At 40.0% G+C, this 11,635-nt stretch overlaps 2 protein-coding genes across 4 annotated transcripts in view; both read left to right on the top strand.

Annotated features, from left to right (window-relative positions):
• The first annotated feature begins 339 nt into the window (after positions 1-339).
• LOC127959919 (proliferation-associated protein 2G4-like) lies at positions 340-8,293 on the top strand. Its single transcript, XM_052559353.1, has 13 exons — positions 340-566; positions 1,814-1,942; positions 2,124-2,229; positions 2,660-2,729; positions 2,887-2,979; positions 3,151-3,214; positions 3,803-3,881; positions 5,072-5,150; positions 5,252-5,385; positions 6,178-6,272; positions 6,363-6,490; positions 6,585-6,638; positions 7,011-8,293. Exons 1-13 carry the CDS (start codon positions 482-484, stop codon positions 7,071-7,073), a joined length of 1,179 nt encoding a protein of 392 aa, XP_052415313.1. The 5' UTR covers positions 340-481; the 3' UTR covers positions 7,074-8,293.
• Positions 8,294-9,385: 1,092 nt separating this feature from the next.
• LOC127960237 (myosin-10) overlaps positions 9,386-11,635 on the top strand; it is a 59,137-nt gene continuing 56,887 nt past the window's right edge. For 2 of the 3 annotated variants that reach the window (XM_052559861.1, XM_052559859.1), the window contains exons 1-2: positions 9,387-9,566; positions 10,656-11,031. In XM_052559861.1, the coding sequence (XP_052415821.1) occupies positions 10,678-11,031 (354 nt within the window). In that variant the 5' untranslated portion in view covers positions 9,387-9,566; positions 10,656-10,677. Of the gene's footprint in view, positions 9,567-10,655; positions 11,032-11,635 lie in introns of all 3 variants that reach the window. The other variant, XM_052559860.1, reaches the window with a different exon arrangement.

The following is an 11,635-nucleotide window of genomic DNA, read 5'->3' as shown; positions in this document are numbered from 1 at the left end:
TAAACTGTTTTTTTTTTTTTTTGCACCCTCAGATTTCAGATTGTCAAGTAGTTGTATCTCAGCCAAATATTGTCCTATCCCAACAAAGCATCAATCAATGCAAAGCTTATTTATTCAGCTTTGCCTTTAAAAAAAAGTTCCATTTGACTAGTTTTGTGGTCCAGGGTCACATACAACAAAATCCTGAACATAATTTGAGATAGATAATAACACTATATTCATTTGTAATTAAAGTTATTTTCCTGTGTATTACTAGTGAAGCTGCTTTGAAACGTTTGACTACTGTGTGCCCAGGTTTTGGCGCCATCGTATATGACGACATCTTTGATGCGGCCGCGTAGTGGGCGTGGCTACGTTGTGCGTGGAGTCCGTGGGCGGAGCTGGACGGTCGGCGAGCCGCCTGGTGGTAGCGTGACTGATTTCTGCTGTCCGCTCATCGTCATCATACACCCAGAGAGACGCTTCGGAAGCCGGTGCAACGATGTCCGACGACGAGCAGCAAGAGCAGACCATCGCCGAGGACTTGGTCGTGACCAAGTACAAGATGGGCGGTGACATCGCCAACCGTGAGTTTGACGTTTTAGTGCTGGAGGTGTAGAGTCGGTGACACGGGCCTCCACGCTGCTTTCTCGCGCATGCCATGTGTTAGGACGCGATGAGCGGCTCGGCACACGAGACCCCTGCGCTCCGACCTACATAGCATGCAGCAGATTGAGACCTCCTTCAAATGCATAGTTGTTCCTCTTGTACATGTTTATAAATCCTGTACACTTTTTTGCAGTTCTACAGAACCGAGGAGGGACTCATTCTAGAGCTAATGCTAGCTAGCATTAGCCCTCAGTGCATGTCAGTTGTACACTTGTGGCTCTTGCATTGCCAGCTGGTAGAGGTTAGTCCTCAAAGGCATGGGTTATTAGTGAGCTGTCTGGATGAATATGTCCACTACTGCCTTGCTGTGGCAGAACAGTGACTTGAGAGCTTACAAATCCCATTTATCAGCGTTGCTCTCACAGGTAGTGAACTTCAGTTGGTGAGGTGATGCTGACAGGGATTTTGACATTATCAGTCCAGATTCTTTTTTTTTTCTTTTTTGCACCGTGAATTTGAATGGTCGTGCAATACTCTTTGAGCTCCAGTGATTCCAAGTTATGTACAAATGTTTCAGACTTCATTGTTGAGACTACATTGGTTTCAAATGAGAAGTTTCTTCCCTCATATATGCTCAAGCATCCGTTATTTGTATATGTTATCTGATTCTCAACTGGTTCTCTTTCAGGACCCTAATTGAAAAAAAAATGCACCAAAGTTTGCACTAAAATTTGGTGTTAAGAGGTGTTTATATTACATCTTGAACCATTATGGTTTCTAACTGCGTCTCACACTGCATTATTCACTCTCTTCGCTTCTGTTCAAATGTATGCGAATGCTGGAGGTGGTAAACACGTGATGTGAAGAAGTTTAGCATTTATCTCGCTGTGTTCTGATTTCTGAACTTTTTATTTAGATGACTAGGACAGGGATTCGTTAGACTTTCATTTAGTGAGCATATGACTCCGTTCAGTTTTCTGAATAACATCTTGAAGGTGCCGCCACATTGCAGATTTTCACAGGCCAAGTCCAGTCATTTCAGTATCAATCCATGTGATCTGGAAGCTGGAAAGCTGGAACACATTCACCATTCTAACCAACAGAAAGCTGCTTGGTTTGAAAGTGACATCTTTGTGAGCCTAACATCAAACCCTATAGACAACAGACAGTTAAACATTTTTTTTTTTTTTAATCATAAATATTCTTCTTGTTCTTTTCTTTTTAGAGGCGCTGAGGGTCGTCATCGATGCAGCCAAACCAGGAGTGTCAGTTCTCAGCCTCTGTGTGAAAGGAGATGCTTTCATCATGGCAGAGACTGGGAAGGTCTTTAAGAAAGAGAAAGACATGAAGAAAGGTGAGACAAGAGATGGAGACGTGGCTAAATGCTTGTGGCTTTAAATTGAGCCCATTTAGAATAGATGAAATAGTAATAGATCCTCCAGAGAAATCTGCAGGCCTCGTTTGATATCACTGTCTCCTCACACTTTATGCAGAAGGTCTTTTTGTTGAGGATTGGTGGTTGTCCTTTCTTGCAGGCATTGCGTTCCCCACCAGTGTGTCAGTCAATAACTGTGTCTGCCACTTCTCTCCCCTGAAGAGCGACCCCGACTACACGCTGAAAGATGGAGATTTGGTCAAAATGTAGGCAAACTCCCCTCTCAGTTCGTCTGCGTCTGTCTGACCTCCCCATGTCTTTTCCTTCCTCTCCTTTTCCTCAAGTCACTCTCTTTCCTCTTCCTCAGCTCATCTTGTCTGCAGTGTTCTCTGCTCTTCCGATCGTGTCTTCCTGCTTGTTCACTTGTTTTTATGTGATCCACACATGCAACTTTGCACGTTAATATTACACTTAATACGTGTTTTTAATGTTGACTCTGCAATTAAAAAGTGTCCTGGAATCTCTTATAGAACCTGTAATTGTCCATGTCAATGTATTTCCTATTATAGCAAGACATCTTTATGGTCTGGTACTTTGATTCATTTTTATTGTATTTATTTGAAGGTGCTCGAAGTCTTGCTGTTTATTTGCCTTGTTCTCAGGTTACCCTCCTGAATTTCTCTTCTCTCTCAACAGTGATTTAGGGGTACATGTCGACGGCTTCATCTCCAACGTGGCCCATAGCTTTGTTATTGGAGCTACTAAGGTTCGTGTGCATATACTGTATATGCTTTTCTTCCCCACTGTTTCTGCGCTTCCTCTAGCATCACACTAATTGCAACAATAAACCCCGACACAAAACTAGTGACTTTCCGGCTGAATGTACATGTATTCTGTCATTTTGTGATTTGAATTTCTTTCAGGAAGCACCTGTGACAGGAAGGAAGGCTGATGTCATCAAAGCAGCACACCTGTGTGCGGAAGCAGCTTTGCGTCTCGTCAAACCCGGCAACCAGGTTAGTACATACTTCATAATTAAAGAGGCTAATAGTTAAGGTTGACTATTTTAAACATCTATGAGAATATGAGTGGAAATCACCTCAATACAAGATTGCACAGAAATCTAAAAAACTGTCTTATATCAAGGTGTTTTGTCTTTTTTTTCTCTGCCCTATTAACCTTTGAAGAACACTCAAGTAACAGAGGCCTGGAATAAGATTGCTCAGTCATTCAAGTGCCATCCGATTGAGGGTGAGTTATGGCTGTTATATCATTTGGGAAAGCCCGACCGCAATTAAAACATTATCCATCCAGAGAGTATTGTGGAGTTTGAAGGTGTGGTGGTTAGTAAACCCATTACTCAGCAAAACTGGGAATGAAAACTCATTATTTCTACAAAAATGGGACTAGCTTGATATCTGATATTTGCTTTAAAGGGACAGCTCATCCAAAAAAATCATCATGTGAATCATTGTGTATTTTTGAAGTACAAAAAAGTTATTTTTAATGAAACCTGAGAGATTTCTCTCCCTACTTTGAAAGTCCTTGGAACCAAAGCTTTCATGCATTAAGAAATTCATAGAGATTTTAAAGAGTAATCCATATGAATCAAGTGATTTCATCTGAGTGAACCGATTCGCACATAAACATTGATCAACTACACGCATACATGAAGAACATCAGATATGATAAACTGAAGCTCAAACGTGTTTCGTTTGAGTTATGAACCAACCCTTTAATTGTATTTCATCACATAAAACATCAAAGACAAACAACCCAAAGCACATGCAGGTGCCAACGGGCCATTATTGACAGTTCTTCTCTTTTGGTCTTGGACAGGTATGCTGTCCCATCAACTGAAGCAGCATGTTATTGATGGAGAAAAGACCATTATCCAGAACCCTACAGATCAACAAAGGTATAAAACAAACCTGAACATTGAATTTCTCAATGTTCTCAAACATCCCTATCCAAGCAAGCACATTTTTATGACACCTCTGAGCCCAGGTACAATATTTGCAGTTAAAGTGGGATTTAGTATTTTAGTATTATTAAAAATGGCTTCTTTTCTCTAAGATTTGGGTGGATTCTTTTGACTTAAAGGGACACTAAGTAGGAATTACTCCCATCTAGTGGTGAAATTGTATTTTGCATTCAAACTAATTTTGCTCTCCAGCGCCTCGCTTTTTCAAATGCGCGTTGCATCTACGGTAGGCGATATGTACCAAAAAGCTTTGATAGGATGTCTTCTAATAGCACTTCGTCGAGTTTTCCTTCAGGTGAACAGGTGTGTTATTTCAAACAAACTGCAACATGACAACTAACAAACGAATGTTACAGTATGAATTACTGACTGTGGAAAACATGAAATATTGTAATTAGTAGTTATGTCTAATTTATTCGTTATATTTTCTGAATTATATGCATTGTTAGATATAAAAAAAATATTGTAATATAGATTGTAACACTGACTTACCTGTCGAGAAGAAAACTGGCCACTTCAGCGTGTCTTTTGAAATCTTTATCAAGCATTAGCTCTTTCCACCTAGAAAAAGCTTCCCCGACATTAACTCTTGTTTTCTGTAATCTACGGTCACGTTTCCTTTTACGTTCTATTTTTGACTGTTTTGGCGACGATGTTTTCTTCTCCTGTGGCGCGGCATATGTATGGTCCATAATAAGAATGCAATCCAGACTTTTAAACTTGCCGGAGCAGTTTCAAGCGCCTCTCACTGCTCTGCACCTGCGTTTCTGGCTCTGACCGAAAACGCGTTGTGGAAACGCGTTGGCTTAGTACTTTTTGTCCCTCTCTGCTATTATAGTTTTGCAAGATGGCGGAACTACATGGAAGCCTCCGTCAACCTACCCGTCCCATGTATATAAAGATAATAAATTCTTCATTTACGATGATTAGTTTAAACATTGGCATAGGTATTTGTACACCATTGAGGGCATATTTATGAATAAAAATATTGATTTTAGATAATAAAATACCTAAAAAGTTACTTATTGTCCCTTTAAGGTGCAAGCAATCACAAACAGAATAACAATCAGGAGAGAGATTTTCAGGGGCAAGCACAACAATCTCCACTGTTTGTCTCATTACAGGAAGGACCACGAGAAGGCAGAGTTTGAAGTTCATGAAGTTTATGCCGTGGATGTGCTGATCAGCACAGGAGAGGGAAAGGCAAGTCATTTTAAATGTGTTCAGCATATTTGTAATGAAATAGATTTGATTGTATACTGTAGAGACAAATGGACATTTAACCTGAATGATTTCACCAATAGGCAAGAGATGGCGGCCAGAGGACAACCATCTACAAACGGGACCCCAGTAAGCAGTATGGGCTGAAAATGAAGACCTCAAGAATGTTCTTCAGCGAGGTGGAGAGGCGCTTTGACGCTATGCCCTTCACTCTTAGGTGGGCAGCAGCACGATCCTCCAATTTGTTTGGTTTCTAATGGGCTAAATCAAGAAGTGCATCTGTTCTTCGATGAATGTAGCAGGTGTTTTTAATGTACCGTATTTTTCGCACTATAAGTCGCACCTGAGTATAAGTCACATCAGCCCAAAAATACATCACGATGATGAAAAAAACATAAGTTGCACTGGACTATAAGTCGCATTTATTTAGAACCAAGAACCAAGAGAAAACATTACCGTCTACAGCCGCAAGATGGCGCTCTATGCTGCTCGGTGTAGGCTACAGGAGAACTGAGCAGCATCTCTGGCAACATAGAGCGCCCTCTTGCGGCTGTAGATGGTAACGTTTTCTCTTGGTTCATTTCCCTAGGTTCATGTCAAATTAATTTTTATAAATAAGTCGCACCTGACTATAAGTCACAGGACCAGCCAAACTATGAAAAAAAAGAGCGACTTATAGTCCAGAAAATACGGTACCGTATTTTTCCGCACTATACGGTGCACTTAAAAGCCTTTAATTTTCTTAAAAAATGACAGTGCGCCTTATAATCTGGTGCGCCCTATATATGAAAACAGTTCTAAAATAGGCCATTCATTGAAGGTGCACCTTATAATCCAGTGCACCTTATAGTCCGGAAAATACGGTACATTTGGACCCAAAGGATGTGATTTTTTTTTTTTTTTTTTGATGGATGTGTGAGAGATGAGAATGCTAGGACAATGACTTTGAAACTTGGTGGATAAATGTATGGTTTAGATTTCGGTAAACAGTAGACTTTGTGTCCTGCAGGGCGTTTGAGGATGAAGGAAAGGCTCGTTTGGGAGTTGTGGAGTGTGCCAAACATGAGCTCCTGCAGCCTTTTAGTGTGCTGAATGAGAAAGAAGGTCAGTTATATTATCTTCGCGGCATTTCTTCCTGCTTTGACCTCTTTCTTTACCTGGGAAACCTCTCTTTCCACCTGTATCTGTCTTTAGGTGAATTTGTGGCTCAGTTTAAGTTCACAGTGCTGCTGATGGCCAATGGGCCCTTGAAAATCACCAGTGGACCACTTGAGGCAGAACTTTACAAGTCTGAATATGATGTTCAAGATCCTGAACTAAAGGTATTGATTGTAAAGACCCATTGATTCTATTAAAATGTACCATAAATGAGGGGTTTTCCTAGCATGATGTTTTGGGTTCTTCTGTCATTTTCAGTCTCTGATCCAGAGTTCTGCAAGTCGCAAGGCACAGAAGAAGAAGAAAAAGAAGGTGAGGCCTTTGCTTTAAGAAGAAACAATCCTCATGCTGTTCCCAAACAAAACCCAAAATGAGAAGTTCATTAGAATGAAACGAGTAGAAAGAAGCTTTAAGCTCAATTTCTGGACACACCATTTGCACTCCTGTAAGAAACTAGGTTCAATAGAAATTTTCCCACATCACTATTAAATGGCTTGAGATAATGGAATATGGCATGCAGGTTCTATGGCTTAAGACAGATCAAATTCAGATAGAGGAATGACAGGTTTTTATGGGTGCATTTGAGCTTTTTAAACTGTTGTGGAAATCTGGTTATTTTGTAGAATTGAATACCATCAGTCAGTCATCTTCATTCATGTGTCTTTCTGATCTCTTTTGTTTTAGGCCTCCAAAACTGCAGAGACCGCTACAGGCCAACCAGCTGAGAATGAAGTTGCAGCTAAATAGAGAAGACTCCCCCGAAACGACAACATTTCACACTCGCCCTACTGTTTATCCTCATCAGATCTGATCAAGAGTCACTGTTAAAGCCTGTGTTTAAAGCCTCCCCGTCATGGAGAAATGTCATTTAGATTTGGACTTCTGAGCGAGTGCAACAAATTTGTACTTTCATAATGATTCTATTAACTCTTTTGAAGCACTCGATTTACATTTCAACTGGAACGCAATGCCTTTTCAAAATGTAATTAAAAAAGCTTCGCAGTTCTTTTGTAGAGTTGCGTTTTTCACAACTTGTACTGGTGACTGTTTGAAATGCTTTATTCGGCCCAAAGCTTCATTTGAAACTGTGTTACATTAGATTAAGTGGAAACTAATTCGATTTGCAGCTATTTCTCAGGGTTCTAAAGTAAAATATCTCCCTTATATGAGAAGTAGTTTTGTACAATTAAGATTAAGAACACATTTGTGGAGAATTTCGTGACTAGGATTGGAATTCAGTGTGTAGAATTCCTAAGCACTCCATTGCTGTGATGCTATAGCATTTCCAAAAAGGGAAAAATTAAGTCTCTTTCTTCAACTGCCATCCCTTTCACATGTCACATTTGAAGATGACATTAGGGAATGTATTGGTCATACTTTATTCCTGCCCATTTTTTTTCTCTCTCCACATTTTTATGTCCTGTTATCTTTTGTTGATGCAGGGAAATTTTCCAAACAAACTTTAAGTTGTAATAATTGAAGTTAATATTAGAAACTGATTTATTAGGGATTTGGTTAAAGTTCTGGTCCAAGATACACTAAAGCTACTTCAACCCAATAAAAAAAGGTTATAGCTTCCACTTGCCAAGAGCCAATATATTGTCACTTTATCTTCTATAAGCAATAGAGTGTCTGTTTGACTGAATCTACAGATCAAAATTAGGCTCGGACTGGATTGAGAAGCTTTCCCAGTGTCATTTTACAATCCAGTCAGTGCAGTTATTTCAAGAGAGGTGATGGAAAGTGGCTCTAGAGCGTTTTTTGGACCAGTTCTATTACCTGAGACTGGTTTAATACATCTTTTGAAATGTTGGCTACTGTGACTTTTGTTCTGTTTCCAGACTGTAAAGGTTTTATGTGGCAAAGGAGCATGGAGGTTTGGATTTGACACAATCTTGTTTTTGTAGTACGAACCATCATATGGGACTATTTTACAACTAATGAAATAAAACATACGTTTGAATATATTTTCTTTAAGACTGTCATCATTAATTGTACAAATGCACACACTTTGTGCAAAGCTTTTGTATAGTTTGTGTACTAGGGTTGTTTAATTTGAGTTCTATGTTAGAAGCTCGAAGTATTTGTAATAGCTCTGAGAAAATGACAAACTTTTTGAACGTTTTGTGTCGATGTACTATTTATAAACCAGATAATTATATGTCTCCCGCTTTATTCCTATCTCCAGTAGGCAGAACTTTGAACCTTTGGATGGAAAAGTAGGGTTTCTTTTTATATATGACAACAGAGGGCGCTGTGCGGCCCAGACGATCAAAGTCCTGTTGAAATTCATTCAGATGCGTGATCCAAGCTTTTCAGTTTCCTAGAGAGACTGAAATATGTTATTAAAATCGATAAAGTCCAAAGACCAGACACAAACATCCACGACAATACTTAAATCTAGTAATAGCTAAAATGTCTAATTCCGCAACCACTTACCTGTGAAAAGACAGCTATCAATGAAATTTGTTAACAACACAATTTTAGTAGGGGATTTTTTTTTATCCATTTAATAATTTACCTTAGGATTTTTTTTTCAACGAATCACAGGAGTCGGATCTTTTCAGTGATTCTGAACAAGTTCCGATTCCGGAACGACAACATGCGGAACAAGTTTCAATGTATTCGAAATATATCTAACGTTACAGCTTGATTTTATTAGTTTAGTTTTATCCCCACACATATGAAACAGATACAGACTAAATAAAATAAATAACCTAAAAAAAAGCGAGTATGTAAAATGGGATGCCAGGGTGACAGGTGAATACGTTTTTAATCAATCACGTAAATTGCTGAATCGTTTAAAATCAGTTCTCTGAAACGAACCGTTTAAAAGAATCGATTCGAAAATTAGGCTGTTAACGTCAAGATAAGTAGATTTTCTGTGGATCCAGAAGAAAGCTTGCATGAACAATCACTTTTTGTTTTGGGTGGGAATGTGGGGTGTAATGCTAACAAACCAATAGCTTGTGATCAAGGCCCGTTACAATCCAATCCCCGTTCCATTAGGGAGCCGGTGGGCGTGGTCGAAGGGCGATGGAGAGGCGGGCGCAGGGCGCGCGATGCTGAGTTCGGTTGAGGAGTTCAGGACCGCGGACAGACGGCTGCATCAGCGCGAAGAGGCGAAACAAGGGAATATTTGGCCGACTTTCAAAAGAACTGGATTATAAAAACGGGACGCGCTGGATAGCAACTCACTCATCTCTTCGTGCACGTAGGTCTCATCGCTGACAGCCCGTGGTAAGTTCCTGCGTCTTATCATTTTGGCCCGTTTCCCCCCCGTTGCCGTATAACGGATTATTTTTCGCATTACTTTTCAAGCAGCGAGGAGAGCTAACGATTAGCCCACGTTAGCGAATTTGTAACTGCGGTTCTTTTAAGAAGATAAATACATTTCCAAATTGAACAATCCTTTGCTTCTGGGCAGCCCCGAGCACCATATGTCGGCTAATACACCTATAAAACGTTTGGCCGCCTCGCCACGGGCCATATAACGGGAGATGGGATGAGGAGGAGTCGCGTGCAGCTCCCGGTTTGCAGGCGCGAACTTCAGCTCCTGTTTTCTCAGTTAACGGTCAACTCGTCGCTTTATTCGTATTCGTTTATTGGTTTATTTCGTACTAATGTGGTATATTTGTAGGTAATTCTAAATTATTGTTTTGAGACCGTGACCGTTAGAAGGGTGTTTTTGAAATGGTTTATCATTGAATGAATTTTTGAAGGACTATCCGGCCCTGGAGTCCCGCTTTAGTTTAACGTTACCAGGGATTCATCACATGTATAATGGCTCTCATCTGTGAAATAACAGACATGACCCATTTTTTCCCCTCCTTGCCTTATTTTAGCCTTCTTTTTTTTTGTCTCCGTGAGAATTACAGTAACTCTTAGTCCAGTTGTAGGCCAGAGCAGACCGAGACCATCTGGCCCCTTGCTGTTATTGGGTTGTTGTTGTTTTTTTGTTAATGGGACTGTGAAAGGACACTGGAGGTGGTGATCCATATTAAACTTACATTAACTAGTATATGTAAACGTTTCAGACAATGTTTTATATGCAGCTGATTCAAGACTATGAATGTTGTTCAGCTGCATGCTACAAAATTGCAGTATTTGACGAATATTTATTAATAGTGGAGTAACCATTTAATATAGATGAAGTCAATTCTGCATAGTATTTGTAAATTGAATGTTCTTGGCTATATCCATGTAAAACCAATGAAATATTTTACCCTTATATATGTGTATGCCACGGCTGTGTCATATCGCATAAATTCAATGTGAATCTCTCTGCTCTTCCATCACTAACATAACTCCCTCTAACTCTTTTTCCAGGTGGCCTATTTTTTAGTTCCTAATGCCGGAAATGGCGCAGCGGAGCGGGCAAGAGGACCCTGAGAGGTACCTCTTTGTGGATCGGGCCATGGTCTACAACCCTGCTTCCCAGGCAGACTGGACAGCCAAGAAGCTGGTTTGGGTTCCTTCTGAACGGCATGGGTTCGAGGCGGCCAGCATCCGTGAGGAACGTGGAGAGGAGGTGCTCGTTGAGCTGGCTGAAAATGGCAAGAAGGCCCTGGTGAACAAAGATGACATCCAGAAGATGAACCCGCCCAAGTTCAGCAAAGTGGAGGATATGGCAGAACTCACCTGCCTGAATGAAGCGTCTGTTTTACACAACTTGAAAGATCGCTACTACTCTGGGCTCATATATGTAAGTGTGATGATAATACGTTTGCTTTCAAATTGGAGACTTTTCTACCTTGGTTTTTGCAGGTTTGCGTTGGTGGTAGAGCAGCAAATAATGGTTATTTTGATCATTGATTGATCTGATGATGAAAAGTCAACTTTTATTTTCTGCATTTTTTTCCCCCAAACAAATATAGTGAAATTATATGCTTAAAAGTATGTTTAAAGGGTATAATATTAAGCGTTCTCATGTTGGGGTATCACTTAGTTTGTATGTTTTTCCCATAGTCTGTGCATAAAGTTTTATATATACTTAAAGATTGTATATTCTGTACATAGTTCGTACATTTTTTTTTTTGCTCAGTCATTTTATAGCTTGTACTCCGAGAGAGAAACCGGGGGACTTTTATTATTCAAGAGAGAAAGAAAGAGCGTGTGAAGCAAGCTGTTTGGAGGTGTAGCCCCCATCATTTTCTCCATTTCCCAAGTGTGAAGGAGCTGTTATGAGGTCATTGTGAAATCTCAATGAGAGCGGTCACTTATCTTCAAACTTCTGTTGATATTTACCACCCAGTTACATCCTTTAAAACACTGGATGGAATTCATCCACTTTAACTTTTCATTTCCCA

The sequence above is a fragment of the Carassius gibelio genome, chromosome B6, assembly GCF_023724105.1.
Source record: "Carassius gibelio isolate Cgi1373 ecotype wild population from Czech Republic chromosome B6, carGib1.2-hapl.c, whole genome shotgun sequence".
NCBI classification, from domain to species: domain Eukaryota; kingdom Metazoa; phylum Chordata; class Actinopteri; order Cypriniformes; family Cyprinidae; genus Carassius; species Carassius gibelio.
Note: the sequence above shows the minus strand (reverse complement) of the source record. Positions and strands in the feature narration are given on the sequence as shown.

Bases quoted from the DNA above. Each gene is read 5' to 3' on its own strand.
- LOC127959919 (XM_052559353.1), top strand. From the start codon at position 482: ATGTCCGACGACGAGCAGCAAGAGCAGACCATCGCCGAGGACTTGGTC. The intron at 5,151-5,251 runs GCAAGTCATTTT...TTTCACCAATAG, and splicing joins TCAGCACAGGAGAGGGAAAG to GCAAGAGATGGCGGCCAGAG. The intron at 5,386-6,177 runs GTGGGCAGCAGC...TGTGTCCTGCAG, and splicing joins GCTATGCCCTTCACTCTTAG to GGCGTTTGAGGATGAAGGAA.